This window comes from Podarcis gaigeae (genome assembly GCF_964106915.1).
Source record: "Podarcis gaigeae genome assembly, chromosome: 1".
NCBI classification, from domain to species: Eukaryota; Metazoa; Chordata; class Lepidosauria; order Squamata; family Lacertidae; genus Podarcis; species Podarcis gaigeae.
In genome coordinates this window covers 58,158,141-58,183,172 of record NC_139678.1, presented here as the reverse complement: position 1 = coordinate 58,183,172, position 25,032 = coordinate 58,158,141, and the positions used below count along the sequence as shown (strand labels likewise).

Sequence of the window (25,032 nt, the reverse complement as noted above, 5' to 3'; positions counted from 1 at the left end):
TTACCATCAAGAGAGTCACCTCTGTACATCTTAACACTGTCTTAAAACAGGTTTTCTATGGGTTCTACATGGAACTCCAGCCAGTAATATGGGTGTTGCATTTTAGACCAGTTGAAGTTCCCAAATCATCTTCAACAGCATGCCCACACAGAGTACATCAAAATTTGTCCAGTTTTGAAGTTGTCATGGCATGCAGAACAGTGGCCCAGTCATTGGAATGGAAGCATTTACACTCCATAATCTTTTCTTTTCTAAAAGGTTTGCTACATTTTACATATAAACTAAAGATGGAGGGCTATCCCCATGGTGATATTATCTAGTGACAGCTTAAACTAGTGTAGTCCAACTGAAGTTTGCAGGACTATACTAGCATAAATTATCACGGAAGTATCTCACCCACTAGTATAATTATTTTCACTACCATCTGCTTTTCATGTCACAACAAGTGCTCATACAGAATCTAATGAAATCCTTATAAGATCCATTACTTACTTGCAAATTTTAAAAACTAGCAGATCTATTCAGAAAGCCTCTGTAAATGACGGAACAAAGCTTTTGCTCAATCTTCAGTAAAAACAGTATCCTTCATGCAATACAATGATCCATTGATAAAAGAGACTTTTGTTATCAGGGGAGTAAAGGAATTAAGAAAAAACCAATCAGCAGAAAATATGGATAAATGAAATATATGCTGATAATGTTTTATCAAATATAGTTTAAACAAGCAAAATAGTGACATATACATATATACAGTGGGTTGCAGTAAATCAACACTTTCACATGCAAAGTCTATTTTAATCAGCCCCAGCCATCATGCACAGTTGTCAGGGGTGATAGGAGCTGTAGTCCAGCAACATCTGGAGGGAACCACAGTGGCTAGTCCTGCAATGCACATCTACTCAAAAGTTAGTCCCATTTAGATCAGTTGGCCCTACACATAGGTAGAACTGCAGCCTAAATGCAGCTGCTTTCCCCTCCCCCTCCAATTTAAGTTGGGACTGTGGTGCTGGGGAAGAGAGATCAACTTTTCTCCTCAAGACATTTTTTACTCATCCAAATCACTTCCTCAATATTGCAGTTCGCCCTTTTCTCTGCAGCTAAGCAAACAGAATGAGAATTGAAGTAGGGTCCTGTCCATCAGTCTAACTGACTCGACTGCCACGTAGATCTTCTCTTAGCAGCCAGTAACTCAGCATGGAACACAGAGGTAGAAAGAAACCTTTCCACTGGCCTGTTGTGACAGATATTACCCTGGCTTTCCCAGACTGTTTCTTCTACTACTGTCATTTCCTCTGTAACAGATCATGTCTTTATCTTTAGACTATAAACCTGAGGGCAAAATGTGTGTTATTTCCCACTTTTGTACAGAACCGAGCAGTTCTAGGCATTTTATTATCAACAACGACAAGATCAACAAGGCCTCTAACAGCAATAAATGCTGGGAATTGCAGTAGTCGTCATGGGAACTAGAGAACACAGAGGGAGACAGTTAAACCTGTAAATGTGATCTTAGCTTCTGAGTTTGCATGTCAGGAAATTACTGGATATAAGAACAGCAGGAATCAGCATGTGAGTACATAGGTCCCACCTGAGGAAAGAAAGAAAGAAAGAAAGAAAGAAAGAAAGAAAGAAAGACTCTGAATGGTCCAGCAGCTGCAGACTGACCAGCATCTCTAAGGAGAAGGAGAAGAAGAAGAAGAAGAAGAATAAGAATTTGGATTTGATAACCCGCTTTATCACTACCTAAAGGAGTCTCAAAGCGGCTAACATTCTCCTTTCCCTTCCTCCTCCACAACAAACACTGTGAGGTGAGTGGGGCTGAGAGACTTCAGAGAAGTGTGACTGGCCCAAGGTCACCCAGCAGCTGCATGTGGAGGAGCGGGGAAGCGAACCCGGTTCACCAGATTACGAGTCCACCGCTCTAACCACTACACCACACTGGCTCACAGCAAGACTCTCAGCAAGCCCTAGGAGCTGTAGAAATGGCGTCTTTGCTCCCTTGGCTTAAATGAAAGAAAAAAGTTTAAGCACCTGCTGCTCTGCAAGTTGTTTAAATGTGTGTGTCATCATGCAAGTCACCCTAACCAAGTGGGCAGATGGTAGAGATGTTAACTGGAATTACACAGGAGCAACAATGAAGGTGTCAGGCTCAACAGCAATACTCTATGCATGCTAGAGAAGACAACACTAACAACCTGATCAAAATTGAGCTCTACTGTTTCCCCAGGGCTTGCTTCCTAGTAATTGTGTTTTTCTAGGTTGTAATCTTCTGCATTTTACCTACCACATACAGATCCTTCAAGTGTCCTTATTTTCCAGACACAGTCCCAGATTTACAGTCCTGGTTTCTGATTTGATCCCAGAATGTCTTGCTTTTCTTTAGGAAAGAGCTTTCTAAACTGTGTCACAACACATTAGTGTGTCAGCTGCAGCGTGTTGGTGTGTTGCGAGAATGTTCCCCATGCTCCTTCCAGGGCTGGTAGTAAAACTGAATTACTGTTTCACAGAATGATGCATGTCTAAAAAGTATGTCACTGACATGAAAAGTTTGGAAAGCTCTGCGCTTAGGGTGTCCCTATTTTCATCAGAGAAAAGTTGGAGGGTATGAAATAGGACATCCCCTTTTTTAGGGGAAATGTTGGTGGGTATGCCACATGTTGCCAAAATACCATTTTTAAATCCTTATTAAAAATATAATATTTGTCATGCCTTAAAGACAGAAATAGAAAAGGAGATAGGTATATTGAATCGGATTCAATCGGAGTCACACCAGTGGGAGCTAGTAGAACAAGACTGGCTAGCACAACAAAACTATTCCTCCTCTTCTTCCCTTCCCCTTCCCCTGAGTATCCTCTTCTGCACCCCCCAAAAATCAGCTCTGGGCTGTCAGAAGAACCCCTGGAAAAGCATGCAGAGGGAGGAGAGTGGAGATTGGTCTGTTGGCAAAGCAGAAATGTTTGTGCTGACAAAATTACACTATTAATGCAACAATGAATTCCACCCATTGAAGATGTGGTACAGATAACTCAGTTACTTAGAGCATAGTGCTGAAAACGCCAATGTTGCAGGTTTGGTCCCTATAAGGGACAAGGTTGCATTGCAGGGGGTGGACTAGATGATCCTCAGGGTCCCTTCCAACTCTACAATTCTATGATTCAAAAGATAGGCGTAACTAGGCCATACTTCACCACACACTCGTCTTTGTTGCCCATGCTGGACATAAGAGAAGGGGGGGGGGGAATCAAAAGAATAACATTGCCAAATCTGTGCTAGTACAGGGATTCCTCTTAATAATTTAAAAGTAGTCTTTTTTGTTTCAAAGCCTGCGTCGTTCCAGCTATACAATTAATGAATGCAGATCAGTGGAAATATAAAGGAAATATATAAAAGTAGCCGTGAAGACACACTTAATAACTATCAACTTGTTGGGGTTACTGTTTCTGTAAGGACGGAATCAGACATTACATAACACATGATTATATTTAGTGCATCAAAAACTTGCATGCTAATGACCTGAACATAATTCTAGACAATAAGCCAAGAATAACGCTGAGAAGATACTTCAACTGAAAGACCATATTGTTTCATCCTTGGAGAGGGAGGGAAGTGGGGAATCCCTAAAGAGCTATGCTGCTAGAATCAGTTGGAACACACATGGGTTGTTTTTCTCTGCTCCTTGGGGAGGGCATGGGGCCAAGCATCAATTCATGATGCTGTTAAGGATATATGGAAATCATTCAAGTCCCATGAGGGCCACAAAGTCCAAGGCAGCTGCTCCTTGGCATATGGTCCATTATATTTGCCAATGATAAAGACCCTTAACAGGGGTTGTAGAAAAATGACTGCTGCTCTACATTCACTTGTATTACACACACACTGATGAAACTTCCCTTCCTAGACTTTGGTAGATCATGAAGAGTATGCTTCAGGATGTATTTGGGAAATGATGTAATATTTTCACCACTAGCTTTGTTTCTTTAGCAGTAGGGTTTGCTTTGTTTGAGAGCTAAGGAAGAGAAGCACAAAAAGGCTTCAGTCTATTTACCTTTGGGGCATTGCTAGGGATGAGCCCACATTTTTTGTAATTAAGGTCCAGATTCAACAAAACAGTAAGCAACACAATGAGTCCCACTACAGCAACCGGCCTTTCCTCCTACTCTGCCCTATGCGCTTTGGGAGAATCTCCAGAACAGTGCATGGGGGAAGAAAGTGGAGATTGTTCCATCTGGGTAGCAAAAACGCTTGTCCTGACTGAACTATGATAATATTGTGACAGCGAATTCCTCCCATGGTGTACAAGTGTTTCTGGCTACATACTGAATTTGGGGCAAACTGAACTGAGGGGTGCTGGGTAGGTTTCGGCAGACAGGTCACAACAACCTGCCTGCTGCTCCTTCAAACTTGCATCCTAACTGGGAAGTGGTCATGACAGGGGAGGCAAGTGGGGAGTCAAGCCAGCACACAATTAGGGAGAGGAAGAGAGAGAGAGAGGGAGAGGGAGAGGGAGAGAGAGAGAGAGAGAGAGAGAGAGAGAGAGAGAGAAGAGTAGAGGAAAGGAAGGGAAAATGGAAGAGAAGGAGAAAGTAAATGGGGAAGAAGATAAGAGGGAGATAGGAGGAGGTGTGGAGGAACAGAACTGGCAGGCATTGCCATGGAAAGAAAACAGAAAGAGGAGTGGGTGAGGAAGATTTAGGGACCAAGAAAACTCCAGTGATGAGCTTAAATTATATGAGAAGGAATTTTATGAGGCAGGGAAACTACTTTACAGTAAACTGTGGGGCTGTAATCAGGAGTACATGGCTGCAAAAGTGAAACATACAACAAACAGGATTGATGATGACAAGAACACCCAGGGCTGTGCGAGTAAAATGAGAGACACCCTGGGGCTCTGGAGATCCTAGGGATTCGCAGGGAGGGGCAGTGCAATAATAAGCACTCAATTGCCCATTTCTGTCAGTAGTCATGTTGCTATGTTCTGCTTCCACTTTATCTTTTGAACATTCATGGCAATTACAGAGACATGAATTACGGTCACATACTTTTTACAAAACAGAACTGATGGAAAATGTTCCCAGGCAATGCCACCACACAATACTTTAAGCAAAGCAAGAAATTTTGGCATGCCATGTTTCTGTGCATCTGACCAAAAGGAACAAAAACACGAAAACACACACATATTGATAGATAGACACACAAACAGAGAGAGAGAGAAGAAAATGAAGATGTTGATAATTTTATTTTGATTCACAAATGAAGAACCACATCTCCTTGTCATACCCAACACAGCCCAAATGCAAATAACTTGCTCTCTCAGATGAAACTCCCCCACTTCCCATATTTCTGAATGTGAAATTATTCTGTCCTCAGGCAAACCGCTCACAACAGATGCCTTTCCTCTACTCCAAGACAGATCACACAGGGCCATTATCACCTCGGTTTTGTTTGGATACAACCTAACTGTCCTCTGAGGCAGAACACACATTTTTCACTTGTCAAAAGTATACACGTGGCAAGTTATTCCTGTACCATCTTGCTATGGATCACTACTATCATGGCAGAGTCACATCCACCCACATACTAGGCTATTGACTATAGGCAAATGAAGACTTTTTTGTTTCAACACGCTTTGGGGAATAGACTGCTTTTAATGAAAGGACTGGTGCCATGCTGTTTTTATTGTAATTATTTGTACGTTTTAAACAGAATTTATATATGGATATAATTTTAATTCTATTAATGTTTAATTGTTTTTTCATGATTGTTTTTTCCTATTTCCCCCTTTGTTTTTAGTGATTCTTGTTTTTATCTGCAAGCTGTTACGTAAGGGAAAAGGGTGTGGCATGCATAAATGAATTAATATGAGAAGTTGCGATATAATGGTGATGTTCAGGCATTCTAAGTGCTACACCTGAAACAAACTGTTTCCAGCAATGCTCCTATGGTTAGTGTTACATGTCTTCCAATCACAGATGCATTGGAAACATTTCATAATAATGCCAAAAAAAGCCAAGACCTCCAATAAGAAATAAAATAGCTCTTTGCATGAAATGCAGATGTAATACTGGGCCAACGTATTGCAGATGCAACAATTTGTCTGCTGCAGTAGCCTTCTCAAGATTGTGCTATTCTGACAGCAACAAATTAGATGCACCTGTATCCACTCCCCATGTCAACATGCAGTTCACATCAGCCAACCTACAGGTGAGCCATGCAGAAGGTTAATGGCTATACCTTCTAGAAAGTTTTGGAATCTAGTCAGCTCTGCAACTGACTGTGAATCAAGTAGCCCAAATGCTTCAGTCTATAGGAAGACACAGATCTTTGCCCCCAGAAACCATGAAAATATAGCGGGGGTTTTCAAGTGCTGTAACAAGTGGATTTTACAGGTTTTGTAGGGCCTTTGGGAAGGATACACTCACAGTGGGGCCCACTCCTTTTCACCAGGCACCGTTCATTTGTCCGCTGCCTCTGGACCCAATTCACTGGGAGCACAGGGAATCAGAAGGTACCAGCTCATGCCTGTCACTATCTGCATATTTTAAAAGATTCAAAGATTAAGGCTGCATTCACACAGTTATTTCAGTTTTCCCAGAGTTTCCCTGACTGCTAATTTCTGCAATATATTTGAGCTTTCATGCGATGTAAAGGTCACTTCTGAAAATCAAGCAAAATATAGTGCCCATTTCCGTGCTAAAATCAGTTTTCAATTCTGGAAATCTGGAAAACTGCAGGGGTTTTTCTCTATGAGTTTCCCTTATGCCTCCCATCTGAAGCAGCCTTTGGGTGGAGGGTCCCTCAATAGGTCATTTCTCCACAATTTGTCCCTGTAACCTTTACATACACACACACCCTCACTCTACAGTTGGGGCAAGCATTTCCTTTGCCTTGCATGCCACTGTGCAGATGTCACAGCCAAAGGCCACAGCTGAAGGTTCACTGGCCACCATCCTCACTCATGAGGAGATAAGCCAATGGTGCTGAGGCAGCTTCATTGTGCCTGGCAAGAAGGTGCGCACTCTCTCTCTCTGTGTGTGTGTGTGTGTGTGTGTGAGAGAGAGAGAGAGAGAGAGAGAGAGAGAGAGAGAGAGAACTAGGTGGTGGGATAACAGTATGGGAGAGGGAGTTGCTGAGTGGGAGAGGAAAGGGTATGAAGTGACCAGCAGGTTGCACTAGCAGAGCAGAGAGGGGACACCTAGAAACAGTAAGAGGAAGGCAAAACCAAAGAACAAAGGAAACAAAATTCTTAGAAAGAAGCTTGGGATCATTCTTATTTGGATCAGGAACATATTTCACATTGCCTGCTTTTTTCTTCAGAATAAAAGCAGCTGAGTTGAACATGTCATCAACATCACAAGCAGTTTGACCCTCACAGCTTGACCGGGGAGAGACCAGATATATTTGGACTGAACAGCTTTCAGAATGGCCACTTTCACCTAGAAATGTTGTCTGTTCTTTCACATATCTTAACCAAGGAATGGTCATCACCTGCTAAAGGAACAGGTTATTGTTATATTATCACTAAGATGAAAACCTTCACAGAGACGGGAGAGGGGTCTACTTAAGATAAACCTCCAAAAGCAAGTGGTGAATGCAGCTGAATCCAGTTGGCTTCTGAAATGTCCTGGAGTAGCTAAGAGTGATCACTGCAGATGGTGACAGCAGTCACGAAATTAAAAGACGCCTGCTTCTTGGGAAAAAAGCAATGACAAACCTAGACAGCATCTTAAAAAGCAGAGACATCACCTTGCCAACAAAGGTCCGTATAGTTAAAGCTATGGTTTTCCCAGTAGTGATGTATGGAAATGAGACCTGGACCGTAAAGAAGGCTGATCGCCGAAGAATTGATGCTTTTGAATTATGGTGTTGGAGGAGACTCTTGAGAGTCCCATGGACTGCTAGAAGATCAAACCTCTCCATTCTTAAGGAAATCAGCCCTGAGTGCTCACTAGAAGGACAGATCGTGAAGCTGAGGCTCCAATACTTTGGCCACCTCATGAGAAGAAAAGACTCCCTGGAAAAGACCCTGATGTTGGGAAAGATTGAGGGCACAAGGAGAAGGGGACGACAAACGAGATGGTTGGACAGTGTTCTTGAAGCTACCAGCATGAGTTTGACCAAACTGAGGGAGGCAGTGGAAGATAGGAGTGCCTGGCGTGCTCTGGTCCATGGGGTCACAAAGAGTCGGACACAACTAAACGACTAAACAACAGCAACAGCTAAGAGTTGGTGCCAATAGCTTGGCTATTGATGACTTCATTGACCTTTGGTTGACCCAAGCCCTAAACTGAGTTGCTATGAGATGTCTTTTCCCAAGGCTTCAAGATTCCTGGCAGCATTCTCTGGGTTTAATGACTGGGTTTGTCACTGTAGTGACTGGCTTTTAAAAGGTCTCTTCTCCCTTGTCTAATCAGAGCAGAAAGACAACAGTTTATACAACCAGCAATTATCCGGAACCTGCCCTTCTCAAAGTTGGTAACCTAAATCCCTTTTCCCAAAACACGATGGGTGTGTGTAAGAGAGAGAGCACATGGGGAAAATAGATGAAGCAATTTATTTCAACATTAGTTCAATCACAGTTATAAATTAGAGGAATGCTTTGAAATCAGGACAGATTGCTCTATTTAGCTTTGCTCTATTTCCACATGCCAAGGCTGTTCTATCACTAAGGAAGCAACCATAAATAAGACACAGCTCTCCTGATCAGTCCAAAACCTACTTGGATGTTAAAACACCTGGGTACATTAATCTTATATGAAATTAAATGCAATGCTGCAAAACCACCACCAACAAAAAAATCCATAAATTCTGTTCAGCTATTCTTATGTAACTATATTTACTCAACACAATACAGAGAAATAACTTATGTTCCCACAGCCTGCTGTAGCAAAGGGCAAACTAAACTGATTCAGCTGAATGCAGATTTTTCAAGTTTTTTTTTTAAAAAAAGATCAGTTATAATAAGATGTTTCAGTGATTCAAAATGCTTATTGAAGTATTTTTTTAACAACCAGAAAACACACAAAATTTGAAATACAGTGGTACCTTGGGTTAAGTACTTAATTTGTTCCGGAGGTCCGCTCTTAACCTGAAACTGTTCTTAACCTGAAGCACCACTTTAGCTAATGGGGTCTCCCGCTGCCGCCGCGCCGCCGGAGCATGATTTCTGTTCTCATCCTGTAGCTAAGTTCTTAACCCAAGGTACTATTCCTGGGTTAGCGGAGTCTGTAACCTGAAGTGTATGTAGCTCGAGGTACCACTGTAGAAGAATACCAGGTATAGCTCAAAAAAATAGTAAAGATCATGAGCTAACAAGGTTGGGTGGGACTTGTGCTCAAAGCTCTATCTTCAAAATCCACCCACCCATCAGCCCTAACTCCCGCTTTCCTTGTTCATAAAGAAGTATAAATTTCTCTTACTTTTAGTGATTGGGCCTTACTACAGATCAATCAAGGGAACAATGTGCTCCTCTCTCCTTCTGTGTTCTCCCACCCATACACAATTAAACACCATACAGAATTAAACAGTACATGTATGTTTGTGCATGCAACAGTAAACATACAATAAGAGTACTCAGCTACAACATTTCTACTGCATATTTCAACAAAGCAAAAGGCCAATACTGAAAATATTCAGGTATTAGTCCATTGCAGAGTTTTAGAAATGAAAAACCACTTTCAATACAGCCTAGAAACTCGCTGAAATCCAGGGCAGGTGCTGTGTGAATTTTGTTTTTTTGTGGGGGGGGGGGACATTCTTGTATGTGGGTCCCACCTACAGCCTGAAGTGCCTCAGTGAGAATTATGCTATTGGTTCCATATTTCCCCACAACCATATGCCTCTAAAAACCTTAAGGATACTCTGTATTGGAGAACAAAAATATATATGAAACACAGCAGTTTTCATAGCTCCATATAGATGCAGCTTCAGTTATTACAGCATTGTCTCTCTCTACCCCCAGTTGCCAACATTTACTTTAAAAGAATGACTAATTCAGTTCTGTTAAAACATTTTAGATCAGTTACCACTGCTTTTTATGTATACATGGAAAAATCTAAGAATGCTTCTAAGAGGAACCACCTAGTATTGACATGCTTCTGTTTTGTACATAAACAATGCCACCTAGTGATCATCTACAAAACTGAACTGTTTGGGGAAAATAATACATTTCTAATTGTTCCTGCTAAGCATTTGATGCAGCAGACTATGGCCTGCAAAATCTTGTGAAACAATAAATTTAAGAAGGACTCTATTGTTTTAAGTATAGGAATAGCTGCTATGTAATGCACAGGCTGCTAATGTACAGCATTTTGGAAAATTGGAGAGGACTTAAACAGGGAACAGCAGCTGGTGCCCCTGAATGCCTTAAAGACAATAAGGAGACTTAGATTGAAATCCTATACACACCTACATTTTCTGTTGTCTGTCTACTAATATGCATCCTCTACAATGCCCTGGATCTAACATACCCTGGGCCCAAGGCCATGGGGCAAAAATGGTGGCCATTACAATTGGTATTTGAATAAATTTGAATACATATTTGAATAAATGATCCTCTTTATCTAGGGCATGGAGGGAGGGGAATCTTCTGAGGTATTTTGGCTTGGTTCTAAATATTCTTCTGCTTAAATTTCTACTTAACTGATATAGAAGGACCAAATTATTATGTGAGAAGTAAATGTTTTGATCTCCCAGCTTTTTTTTTTTCTAAGTTACTACAATGCAGCTCAGATCCTGAAGCTGAGGCTCCAATACTTTGGCCACCTCATGAGAAGAGATGACTCCCTGGAAAAGACCCTGATGTTGGGAAAGATGGAGGGCACAAGGAGAAGGGGAAGACAGAGGACAAGATGGTTGGACAGTGTTCTCGAAGGTACCAGCATGAGTTTGACCAAACTGCGGGAGGCAGTGGAAGACAGGAGTGCCTGGCTTGCTCTGGTCCATGGGGTCAGTTGGACATGACTAAACGACTAAACAACAACAACAACAATGCAGCTGCAAAGGTTTGATAATTTGCCCATAGTATTGGTGTTTGGGGAGGGGAGCTAAATTCTGTCTCCCTGTACGTTTTCCTGATCTAGATGGGCATCTCCTAACTCTTGTGTTCCTTTCCCTCCATGGAGCCAGTGAGCACACTTTCCTCTACTGCAGTGGAACAGCTGTTACACACTACTCCAAAGAGTTCCAGAGGGAAAATCATTTATTGTGCCACTATCAGAGGCATTCAACTCTGTTTCTGTTACCCAGGCAGTGTTTCTGTTACCCAGCAGCCCCCAACAACCCCCAGGCTTAATTAACCATGTCTTAGTGAAAGAAGCTATAAATCAGGCTTCCTCAACCTTGGCCCTCCAGATGTTTTGAAACTACAATTCCCATCATCCCTGACCACTGGTCCTGCTAGCTAGGGATCATGGGAGTTGTAGGCCAAAAACATCTGGAGGGCCGAGGTTGAGGAAGCCTGATGTAAATCATCCAAACAAAGGCAGGTAGGTTTGATTTGTCATCTGATCCTCAGCTAAACTTTAGTCATTTATCAAACTTTACCTTGAACATCTTAGTGTGGAAAGCTTCAGGATGAGACTCTTAAGTTCATCAAGTTGCTTTCCCTAAAGTGAAGTTACTGGTCCTGCTTTTTCAGTGCTGTGCCACATGGCACTTTCCTCGGCTGCACAAGGTTTTTGAAGGTCTATATCCCCACAAGTGTAGGGTTTAGCATCTCCCATCTAGACTTTTGGCACTCAGCTGAAAGGAAAAAATGAGACGTCGCTGTCTGCCAGGGTAAGGGAGAAATTTTTCTTACCCATTCCTATCCTTCCTTGGCAAAACCACTGAAATATAAAGCAGCAGGATTGCCACTGGGAACGGAGCCCTGAGGTACAATGAATTAACAAGATTCAGTTGCAGACCAAACAATGTGAATTTCTAACTTCTGTGTTTTTTCTTTAAGGTAGATGTAATTTGTTTTACAATTATGCTATATAAGCGTAACTCATCTGAGATGCCCTCTGATTACAGAGAGCAATTTAACTAAGAACTGGAACTCCTGAGCTGCCCAGAGTGGCTAGGGAAACCCAGCCAGATGGACGGGGTAGAAATAATAAATAATAATTATTATTGTTATTATTATTTATTATTAGTTATGTAGCCCAATCCACACTGGATGATGAACTACTACCACTATACCATGCTTTAGTTTAGATTCTTGCAATGAAGGGGGTTGGACCAGATTACCCTCAGGATCCCTTCCAAGTTATTAATACTGTACACAGTCTCAGTAGTGCTGCAGCATGGTACATCCTCATATCAGACACCACTACGAGTATGGTAAGATTTTGACTTCTCTATATCCCCATCTCTTTTCCCTGTTGTCAGTTTCTGTAAAGATTTTGACATGGAAGTTTTGAAATCATACTTAAATAATTGTCTACAGATGTGAGGAGTACAGACGGGTAGGTATAAGAAAATCTGTCATGCTTGTTGCTGAATCTCTTAAACAAAGCAGCATATTTGTGGCTCTAGGATAACTGTGTTCTCAAAGCTCACAGTGTTGCATGAATCATAAGTATTAATTATGGCCACATGGAAATATATATGTAGTTAAGTGACTGTGTATAGCCACAACAAAGGAAGCTTTATGCAGGTCCTTAGTGCGTCTACTTATGCACCATACAGATGTTATTTGGCTGGTGCTTATCACAAGTCTGTAAGTATGGATAGTTTCATCCTATTCAAGCATTTCACACTATGGAGCAGTTTATACAAAATATTTCTAAAACGTATGACACAGCATCACTTGCTCCCAAAGGAAGGTATTTACTGCTGAAGCAATGGTTGTACGCAGAATGCGTCTGTATGCACATGACAAGTTAGTCTACAATATTTCTGTAGGACAGAAGGAGGGATAATTTACTGAACCAAAGCAATATTGTACCTTTCCCTCAAAAACAATAGAGGTGACTAAAGAAAACATCTTACAACTGTTCCTATCATTGCCAGTACTAGTTCACATTCCTTAGTGATGTTAATTTTGCTTAAATGGCAATTTGGAGGTTTCTGCTCAGGTGACGTGAACCATTTGTAGTAATTTAAAAGAACTTCAATAGCCCCAGCAGGTTCCATTTGTAATTCTCACTACTGTGACAAGCCCACATCTGGCCTGCACCACACTTCAGCCTATATGTGGAAATTCAATGTGGCTGAACATTAGTTCATACCAAAGTCAAAACCCTCCACACAGATGTACTGAATAAGACTAGACTTGACCCCTTCTCTATAACACCTAGTTTTCTAGAGGATCCCAGTAGCAGTTTGTGGGAGCATCTGGGCATTCAGCCAAGTCCTATTTCAGTTAAGATTCAAAAAGAAGTGACGGGAAAGGCTACACCTTAGGAAACCAGTGTTGTATCCACATAGCTCTTGGAGGGCTATGTAACATCAGGACCTGCACCATGTTTTTGACTTATATGTAACTCGATAGCTACACACATTTAGCTAGAAAATATTTTATTCTTCTTCTAAAGGAAAGATGCTGGGCTCCATTTAAATAATGATCTAGGTGACATAATGAACTACAGTGGTGCCCCGCAAGACGAACGCCTTGCAAGACGAAAAACCCGCTAGATGAAAGGGTTTTCCGTTTTGGAGGCGCTTCGCAAAACGAATTACCCTATGGGGTTGCTTCGCAAGACGAAAAACATCTTGCATCCCCCCCGTGGGTTTCTTTCGCTTTTTTCGCCCTTTTCTTAAACCGCTAAGCAGCTTATCAGCTGTTCCGCTGATAAGCCGCTTAACAGCTGATCGCTGGAAGCCGCTTGACAGCTGTAGCGCTAATCCGCTAAGCTGTCAATGGGCTTGCTTCGCAAGACGAAAAAACCGCTAGACGAAGAGAATCGCGAAACGAATTCTTTTCGTCTAGCGAGGCACCACTGTATTGTGCTAGAGAAATGCTGAATTCTGTAACGTTATCTGAAACTCTCAGAGTACATTCAAACAATGTAGAAGCTTTTATACACTGCAGAGACCATAGTGTGAATTCTCATAATTTATGGAGGTTTTTGACGCTTCTCAGCTGACATCCTTTTAATAGCCCCAGAAGGTGGTATTTAATCACTAGTTCCTTCACTGTTCCTCCTAATTTATTTTCCAGGTTTCTTTAATAGATTTAGTCCAAGGTAATACTGACAGATTGCTTGAAAACAATTACCTGACCTTACATTTTCTTCCAAAGCAGAAAACAAAAAACAGCCTTGTGATTAACTTTAATCATAGGCTACATTTAATCCACATCTGATGCATTTTTCATAATTCCATCTCATTTAGGACTTATTCCAAGTCTCAGTTTGTTTCTTAAAATAAAAAATAATAATTCCTATATCCACTAACAACTTCTTCTGTTTAACATTAGAACAAGCATCAAAGCAAAATACCATTATTTACAATATGTGGGAAATACGAATGTAGAGTAAGCACAATCCCAATTGCGGAGTATCTGTGATATATTTGGAGGGCAAAGGGCATTCTTTTTTAAACAACAACCTAAAAGCCAAAACAAACAGCAACAAAGAACATTTTAACAATATTAAAACATTTACTCCTTATACAAAATTCTATAAATTCAAGGATGCATTCCAAATTCCCTGTCATTTGTAGGAAAGTAAATATGTCAAACTCAGTTTAAGGCTCATTTTCACTACACCAACTAACATCATTATACTGGCCACAATACAGCCAAAGTGATGCAATTATAGAGTTACATAATTCTCTCCAATTTAAATCAATAGAACAAAAGGTACATCAATTTGGACAGAACCCTTTACATAGCGCATGTATCAAATACCCAGCAAAAGATACATACGAGTATTATACCACAGAAAAAATCACACATTTTATTACTTCTGTTGTGGATGTTTAACCAAACCTTTGCTTTCACATATTAGTACGGGGTGGGGTGGGGGAACCCAACCCAAATTTATAGCTGTATCTTTCTTTTAAAAAATAGCTACTCCTTCCCTGAGGGCTAAGCAACCAGTTTGAGACACACTCTTATCTTCAATTAATTATGGGGGGAGGGGAATGAACATGGAAAAATAATAGGCATTTTATATCATTTGACATGGGTTACAACGGAATACCACCATCTTACCTGGTTTGCTTTCATTTGGTTTACACTGCACTTCCTCAACACATTCTGCAGGAAACCATCCAACATGACCTCGAGTGGTGCCTTCCCAGAATCCACCCTCGCCAATGCTCAAAACTAGGCATGAAATAGGAAAACGCCATTAGGTGTTTACTTCTGCATAAATTTATTTTATACACAAGCTTAAATGGTAACTTACAAGCTTAAATGCAAAGTCCCATTTAACAATGAAGTAGGCCACATGCAATTGCACCTATGGAACCTATGATTTCCACTGTCTATGTTGGAATAAAAACTTAACAGACATGATTAGCAGTTGTAAAAATGTATAAACTTCAGAATGAACAAAAGAAAACCTCATCTGATTAAGAATTAGCAAACAGGGCAACTGTTAGCAGGTAACATGAAAAGAACTCTAAAGTGGTGCAGAACGAGCTTCTGAGCAACCTCATAGCCTAAGCATTTCCCCAAAATGAACAGTACTCAGTATTCTGCTATACTTAGAACATAACATTTGGGTAAGGAAAAATAGTACATTCCGACTCTTCAGTGAATCCTGAAGATGTAATCCAGAAAATCAGTTAATGCACAATAGATCTGGAAGAAACTTACAGTTACTCCTTTCTTGAGGGTTAAGCTATACCATGGGTAGGCAAACTAAGGCCCAGGGGCCAGATCCGGCTCAATCGTCTTCTAAATCCGGCCTGCGGATGGTCCGGGAATCAGCATGTTTTTACATGAGTAGAATGTGAACTTTTATTTAAAATGCATCTCTGGGTTATTTGTGGGGCATAGGAATTTGTTCATCCCCTCCCCCCCCCCAAAAATATAGTCTGGCTCCCCATAAGGTTAGGACGCAGGTGGCGCTGTGGGTAAAAGCCTCAGCGCCTAGGGCTTGCCGATCGAAAGGTCGGCGGTTCGAATCCCTGCGGCGGGGTGCGCTCCCGCTGCTCGGTCCCAGCGCCTGCCACCTAGCAGTTCGAAAGCACCCCTGGGTGCAAGTAGATAAATAGGGACCGCTTACTAGCGGGAAGGTAAACGGCGTTTCCGTGTGCGGCTCTGGCTCTGGCTCTGGCCAGAGCAGCGATGTCACGCTGGCCACGTGACCCGGAAGTGTCTCCGGACAGCGCTGGCCCCCGGCCTCTTAAGTGAGATGGGCGCACCAACCCCAGAGTCTGGCAAGACTGGCCCGTACGGGCAGGGGTACCTTTACCTTTACCTTTACCCCATAAGGTCTGAGGGACAGTGGACCATCCCCTTGCTGAAAAAGGTTGCTGACCCCTGAACTATACTAATTTCTTTGGGGTGGGGACTCCTAGTCAAGACAAACTTGTATCTTCAATTAAGAAAGGAGAAATATTTCAGAGACATCAGAGAAACTACTCCAAAGTATGTACTATATGAATTGTGACCTATGGATTCTGAGCATGTGATAAACGAAGTTGCAAGCTTCATTACTTGCAGATTTAATAATATTTTTAATTAGTACGACATTAATTAGTTAATGCCGAAGACTTGGAATCCATCTTTGTTTGTGTAGGGTTGCCATGCGTCCAGAATTTCTAGACATATATGGAATACTGCAGACAGCGGCAGCATCCGGGCGGAAATCAGTCAAATGTCCAGAAAAACCCAGACATATGGCAGCCCAGCTTTTGCCAATTCCACCCCCCCCCCAATAGCTCAGAAATGGCATTCCGCCCCCACCCCTCATGTTTGTTTGGGTTGATGGATAACACTGGGCAACAATTTTTTACTTTTTGAATGTTGTCTAGATTTCTACAACTGATTTAGGGTATTTTTGCACTGCTGAATCAGGAAATGGCATCCGTTTCTCTCCATCAGGTCAGGTTTACTGTAAACTGAATGGTGGGCATTGATAAAGGTAAGTACACGTAAATTGCATGTTGCTTCACCATTTTTCAAACTTCAGGGCTTGAACTTCTGTTTCTTGGAACTCCTGGAATGCTCAGCAGCAGGGAGGTCTCTCTTCAGAGTCCAACAGTAGTCAGCCATCATGACTGTGTCCCAGCGACCCTGATACCTGGTCTCCATCTCTTTCATGTCCTGATGGAATCTCTCCCCCTGCTCGTCACTCATTGAACCCAGGTTCTCAGGAAACCAGTCTAGATGTGAAAATAGGTAGTGCATCTTGACGCTCATGTTGTAGCCCAGGTTTCTGAAAGCAGTCAGCATGTTGTTGATAAGTTCTGCGTAGTTACTGGCCTTATTGTTGCCAAGAAGGTTCTTCATTACCAGAACAAATGCCTTCCACGCTTCCAGTTCCACTTTGTTCATTGAGTTTCCGAACTCTGGATCTCTGATGAGCTGACGGATCTGAGGACCGTCAAAGATGCCAGCTTTCAACTTCTCCATGGTCAATCCTGGAAAAGCCTGGCACAAGTAAGTGAAGCAGTCACCATCCTTGTTCAGAGCCTTGGTGAACTGCTTGATTAAGCCGAGCTTGATGTGCAGCGCTGGGAAGAGTATTCTGTCTCTGTCCACCAGAGGGTCGTTGATGACATTCCTTTCTTTGCAAAGAACCAATTCCTCCCTCACAGGCCAGTCCTTCTTCGTGTAATGCTGAGCACGGTCCCTACTATCCCACATGCACAGAAAACCTGGGTACTTGGTGAAGCCAGACTGTTGTCCCAACAAAAGTTCACCATCTTCAGGTCAACACAAATAAACCACTTATGCTGATCATAACCAATTTTCTCCAGCACATACTTCACCGCTTCATAGTTCTCCTTCAGTGTAGTCGAGTGAGCCAGGGGTATAGAGGCAAACTGGTTGCCGTTGTGTAGCAGAACACATTTCAGTCATCGCTTGCTGCTGTCAATGAACAGTCTCCAATCTTTGGGTTCGTACTGTGACACTCCAAGCTTGAGCAGAAGCTGCGCAATATCTGCACAGTACACCAAGTCCTTCTCTTCCGAAAAAAACTGAGGTACTCTTGATGCCTGTTGCGGAAGAAGCTGATGCGAGCACTGTCAGAGAGGAGGTTTTTTTCCTTTAATCTGAATGCCAACAGTTCGGCAGAGTCCTTTGACAAGCTGAGGTCGCGAACTAGATCATTCAACTCCTTTTGGGAAAATGGATGTGGAGCATCATCTTCAAGAACCACTTCTTCTTCTTCATGTCCTTCAACACTGGAGGCATCTTCGTCACTAATGTCAGGAAGTTCTCCGAAGATAGGCACTGGAATTTCATCACAATGAGCTACAGGACGACGTGCAATTGAAGATCAGGATTAACTTAATTTTGATCCCCCAACTTTATGCTTTGCAGCACCAATTTATGGAAGATTTCGAGGTTTTATGACTTCAAACTGATCCCTTTTCGACATAATCACCTTTTCGACATAATCACATAATCATTAAAATAATCATTTCGAATCAAAAAAATTATTCGACATGGCATTTTACCCCCACCTTCTTCTAAAATGCTCCACACAAGCGTACATGTGAACAAAAACGTAAAAAAAGACATGTGGCCATAGCTCAAAAACTTGACCTGATTGAGCAAAACCAATGTGATTTTTGGATTCAGTGCATCAGATTCGTCCTAAATCAACTGAAAAAACGCAGACAACAAATTTGTTGTTGACCATTGTAATCACATAACTTGTATATACAGCTATAATACGTTCTAAAACATTTTGCTGATTCTCACAGAGGAAAATGGCAAAGCAGAGTGCATCTCCTTTTAAAAGACTAAAGCTCAAGTGTGCATAGGTGTTAAGTTGGAAATTGATCCTATGACTTGGCAAGAACTGTGAAACTGAGAGATGCAGAAAGGTGTAGAAAAAACCTTGCCATTGCTAAGGAGTTTTTTTAAAAGGTGAATTAAGACAAGCTCTTCTAAAGCTATGAAATGTTCTCAAGTCAGTCCCCTGCAACACGCAGCATGTAAGTGTCTCTTAACAAGGAAAATAACAGCTTTAGGGGGTGGAGGTAATTGTCATCAGGAAAACAGCACTTGGCAAAATGGTTCTGCCTCTGCGCTGTAGTCCTGACCTGAATCTCTCTTGCATGCATGTACACACAGACAGAGAGCTTCTAGAAATTAAAAGAGAAGGGAGATTCCATCATAGTTTCTGCTGTCATGTCTACTTAGATCCTAAGTGTAAGACTGCTGGCCCTGGTCTCAATGTTCTGGGACTTCCCTGAGCCCATCCCAATATCCACGTGTTGCCTGTGGACATCTGCACAGGGAAAGCCAATATGGACTGACCTCTCTACTGTGCTTTAACCCCAATCATGCAGGGTTCCAGCTCATATGGAAGCCTAAGCATAGAGAAGTCTACACATCTAGACTCTCCCTTGACAGATTCCTATGCAGAATACAGGAGGTTTAGGAACAGGCCCTGGGAAGTCACATAAAAGCAACTGGAGGAAGAGGACAGGACAGAGGGTGAAAAAAAGAGCTGTGAGTGGAGCAAGGCCCTTTGAATTCTTTTTACTCCCTGGAAAACTCAACAAACCTGATCTACCTGCAACTTAGTATGGAGAGTGCAGCTGAATGGGACACAGTTGTGGGCAATCTGAAGAAGTACCATCCATTTTAAGCAAGTCTAGAGAGACTAGGATGATGTCTGCTATCTCCAGGAACTCTTCTCATTGTGAGACCTTTTGTAGGTGACCTTAGAGTTTCTTTGGACCCCAAACTGTGTATTTTTGTAGTGTTTTGTTTAAGTTGTCTTGATGCTTCAGTTTTTTGTACACCGCTTAGATATATTTTAATATGATTTTAATATATTTAATTAAGAATTAAATAATCAAATCATAAAATTAGGAGCAGGGCCAGCAATGCACTCCTGCTTTCACTTAAATCACATGGACCGTCCTTGTGATCAACTTTCATAACTTGAAAGTGTGAAGAGGCTTCTGTCTTATCTACCTATCTTTTCTACATACCATATTGGCCCGAATATAAGCCGCCCCTTTAAAATTCAAGGGGGAAAAAAGACAATACCTGAATATAAGCCACTCCCTTAAAATTCTGCAGGGACTCACACCTGTTCCGTTTTACCATATGTTTGTTTCAGCAGCAATATTGTAAAAGCCAGTGTTTGTAAGGTCACAAATTTAAGCCGCACTTTAACTTTTCACGGTCGGAATTTGGAAAAAAAGGTGAGGCTTATATTCAGGCCAATATGGTATTTTAAGAGTAAGATTTCTGATTCACTTAAATAAACCCCATTAACAGTTAAGAAACACTCACTTTATGGAATTTTTAAAACAGAGTCACATTATAATTTTTAACATTTACATATATGACAATCCTAATTATGTTCTCATTTTTCAGATGCATGGTGAATGAAGCTGTATTCAAATAACCAGGTGATATACAGTTGAGGCTTTAAAGCTGGTTGCTACCATAGGAAGCAAGTTTTGGTGGAAAGGAAGAAGATGGAAAAAGTTTGGAACAGATTGAGCCAAAATTCAAAAAGTGTTTGATTCCAAATGTAAATAAACTGGTTTATGAAGCTCATTCCAAAATTCACAGACATCACTAAATCCACTTGGTAACAGTTGTTTTAACCAAGTAGTTGGGGTCCGTCCACACTTTTGCTTGACCTAGTATTATGTACCAATTAATTCCACCAGGGCCAAGAGGTTTTCTCGTTCTGTGGCTGTGCCTAGCAAAAATCCAATCTGAATCCAAAGAGCTGTTGCTTAACCAAGCTTCAGTTCAGCGGGTAAGATTGGAACAACCAGAAAAGCTCTCAAGACCTGGAGGATTTAATCAGTATAATATAAGATCGAAACATGGGTCAAGTGAAATTGGATGAGCCCTTACAGCCATTCTCAACCTGTGGGTCCCCAGATGTTGTTGGACTACAACTCCCATCATCCCTGAGCTCTGGCCTTGCTAGCTAGGGGTGATGGGAGTTCAACAACATCTGAGGACCCACAGGTTGAGAAAGGCTGCCTACAGATGACCAGCATGCCATTCAGTTATCTACAATTAACTTTTAAGCAGTTAAAATATTGCTGTATATTTGAATTCACCTTATTATATGAAGAGTGCAGACCAGAAAATATATAAGAATATTTTATGGGAACACCTGACAAAACATTCTAGCTGCTCACTATGCATACCTCAGATTTGTCTTGAAAAACTACCATTTCTAATTAGCAACCAGTGTTATGGTTCTATTTTGTAACCAGTGTTATGTGGTTTAAAAAACCCCACTGAAGGTAAGATAATGCAGTGGTTGAAACAAATAGACCAGATAGAACTTTTTGAGCCTTGATCATGAATGTTGCTTTTGGGGGGGGGGAGGGGAGGGAAGAGACCAAAACAAAATATCACGTTTATTTTTAAAAGTTAGCTGTGGTTTTCTTAATATCAAGAGTGGTAGACACAAAATGATGTCAGTGTGCATGACTAATGGACAAAACTAAGCGTTATTTTTAACTACATTACATTATACTCTATTAATACAATAATTCACATGTATTTTTAAATCTACCTGAACTTGACCCACTTTCAGCTTTCATTTAATAATTGGTATGCCACATATCATTTGATTATATCAGTTTATACATCCCTTAGCTACTGGTCATGAAGAAAAACCACCACCAAATTATTTCAAAATGTTTATGAAAGATACACTTTATGCTATTTAATGGGGTTTCTGATAAAACTTTATAATAGTGAAGCACTAATTGAAAGTTCTCCTTTTTATTTTTATAAGTTCTCCAATCCTTTGGTCAAGATAAACCAGCTGTTAGGTGTTCGGATATGATGGGAGAAAACCAGACACATCTTGTCCAAGGAAGGTAAAAGTGGCCAAATATCAGGGATATATCCTAGTAGTGATAAGAGAAATTTCCCAATTTCTCTGCTGCTGCCAAAATGGGGGAGGGCAATGACAGGGAATAGTATAGGGCCAGAGGAGGGAGGGGAATGGCATTACACCAAATCCTATACTTGCCCCAAATACTGCTTCCAGCTACAATGCCAACATAGCATTACAGCAATTTCACAGGTAGTTTGAGTAGGAACTTACTCCCTGAACTCAGAGGTGAGCAAAGAAGCCTCAGGTGTCCCTCAACTCTGCCGCAATAGTATATCAGAATCAGACAAACCGTGCACAGAATCAAACCACATCAGTGCTAGCACACAAACCCATGGTAATGATTCCTTTACTTAGATGAGAAAGGGACATTCTCATCTTTTGTCTCTCTCTGCAGCCCCCTCTGCACTCCCTGAAAATACACTCAATTAGGAGATGCAATTGCAGAGGGGAATCCCTATGTAACTGGAAAAGGCGGAGCATAGTTGCTTTTGATTCTTTAGGAGCAGTAGTTGCTTTTCCTGCATTTTCCTGTTCTTTTAGCATTATAAGAATGTTTCTGAATTGCTGTTGAATTCAGCTTGTTCTGTCTGGCTTGTTCCTGAGCAACCAAGATACCCTGTGACTCCTAGGTAACTCAACACATACTTTTTCAGGCAGACTTTGAAATGTGGATCTTAACAGCCACACATTTTCGCTGCCATGTTGTGCGTATCCCATTATAGATTCAGAAACGTTTGGCTAGAACCTATTAGTTCAATCTGTTTACAAGCAGCTTTAATCAAGCTTCCTTCTATTAATATAGGTCTTTTCCTTCTGCCTCTACTGTGATTATTAGAGATTAAGATTAGCTGGCCATCCCTCAAGTCTTTACAATGGCCTGGATAGCACGACATGCTGAGAAAAACTTTGGTTTAGCAAGTCTGTGAGAGCTTGGCAAGCTCTCAGAGTGGAGCTCAAAGCTGCATTGCTTTCCCCCCCCCCCCCGGGTCTTTTTTACAGCTACATTGTTGTTGTCGTTGTTGTTGTTTTTGGGGGGAGGAACCTTGGCTGAGGTTAGATCTTAGCCATAACTAATTTGTCAATCAACAAATCTGTATGTTCATCTCCTTGCTTCAGCTAAAGGGGAAAGCTGATCTGATCATTCAGGAACATTTAAAGGGAAGAGACTGACCTTTCACCCTGTCCCCTTTGTGCAAATGAATCTCCCCTTCTCCTTGAGGTTGATATGGCTTCACGACAATAAATAGTCTTCCAGGTACAGCACTATAAAGTTTGCGTTTTGGACCCTGATAATCCAAGGCAGATATAGTATCCTTGTTGGCACTGGGGTTATAACTGGCACTGGAAAGAGAGCAAAATGAACAGTGTTAGTTTCCCTTTTTTATTTTTTTATTTATTACATTTATTTCCTGACTATTCCCTAAGGCGTTCAAGGTGGTGTATATGGTTCTACTACTCCCCATTTCATCAGGAAAAGCTTATCAGATTGCTGAACCTCCATTAGCAACGGTTGCCTGGTAGTCTAGAGACAATCCTTTCTAACCTTCAAATACATTTCTATGTGGAAAAGGTCAGTTAATAATAATAATTGTTTTCACTGTGGACACAAAAAAGGCAATAACTGATTCCAGGTTTCCAATCCACCGGTTAAACAAAATGAGACAGAGCAAGAGAGAGGTGTAGCTGGGTCTAGCACTTAATGGTTAAGCCTGCGTCAGAAATACAGTAGGAGGCAACTTTATAGAAGAAAGCAAAACCGGATTTCCAGACTAACAATAACATTCATTCATCTTGAAATTTTATTTGTGCCAGCTACATTATTGGCCATAATGACTTTTTTAATTCAACTATATGCTGGGGGGGGGGGGGGCGGCGGCTTTAAATGCATACATTAATCCTAAATATATTTTAACTGGGAAGTTCAACTGTTTTCACTGATTTAGGGAAATTGTAAGGGCAAGTTACATATCACAAACAAAGGTGTATAACGAAGCCCTGCCATTTCTTTTTAAAAATTAAAAGCACTTTGGGAAGTTACACTAAGATGATCAAATCTTGACTTAATAAGCAGAGATATAAAGAAGTTTATATATAAGTTTCATGCAACAGTTATCCATTTGCATGAGCAGCAAAACAAACCAGGAAGCCACAGTTAACCACATATCTGTATTATGTCCAAATCAATAAACTTCCAAACAAACCATACATTGAAAGCACACCCACACCTACACACAAAGGGGTGACTGTAGTTTAGCCCTCACAGAGCTACAGTTCAGGTAGGCAGCCGTGTTGGTCTGATGCAGTTGTAATAAATAAATAAAAATAAATTGTCCAATAGCACCAGCTAAGTTTGTTCTGGGTATAAGCTTTCGTGTGCATGTACACTTCTTCAGATACACTGAAACAGAAGTCACCAGACCCTTATATATAGTGGGAGGAAGGGGTGGGGTTTTTCTCAGGAGGGTGAAGGGTGACCTACAATTGTCAGCACTACAATTCCCAAACTACTTTTCTCGGTATTCTTTGTGGGAGGTGCTTTAAATGTACAGTGGTACCTGGGTACTTGAATGGCTTGGCTCCCAAACAAATCAGCTCCTGAACAGCGCAAACCCGGAAGTAAGTGTTCCAGTTTGCAAACATTTTTCGGAAGCCGAACATCCAACACGGCTTCCGCTTGAGTGCAGGAAGCTCCTGCAGCCAATTGGAAGCCGCACCTTGGTTTTTGAATGTTTCGGGAGTCGAACGGACTCCTGGAATGGATTAAGTTCAAGAACCAAGGTACCACTGTATGGAGCACATGAGTTTCTCATTTCAGATATAACAGGAAGCTATAGTTAACTGCTTCCAGGCTTCTTTTTTGTGCTCACATGAAGGAAGGTCCAAAGTGACTGTGTGAGTACAGTACAGTCATACCTCGGGATAAACGTGCTTCAAGTTAAGTATTAAGTATCAAGCACGGATGCGGGTTGCGTTCACTTCAGGATGCGAACGGGGCTCCGGAATAGATCCCGTTCGCATCCCGAGGTACCACTGTACATGAAACTTGTTCATATCTCAACTTAATGTGGCCTTTGAATGGAGAAGG

General features: G+C 41.4%; 1 protein-coding gene across 8 annotated transcripts in view; it reads right to left on the bottom strand.

The window, feature by feature from the left end:
- The window catches only part of SHANK2 (SH3 and multiple ankyrin repeat domains 2), a 338,288-nt gene that overhangs the window by 172,421 nt on the left and 140,835 nt on the right, over window positions 1–25,032 (bottom strand). For all 8 annotated transcript variants that reach the window (XM_083748814.1, XM_083748807.1, XM_083748812.1 and 5 more), the window contains 2 exons: window positions 23,119–23,288; window positions 15,140–15,253 (listed from right to left, as the gene is read on the bottom strand). In XM_083748814.1, coding sequence (XP_083604940.1) covers window positions 15,140–15,253; window positions 23,119–23,288 — 284 coding nt within the window. The remainder of the gene's footprint in view (window positions 1–15,139; window positions 15,254–23,118; window positions 23,289–25,032) is intronic.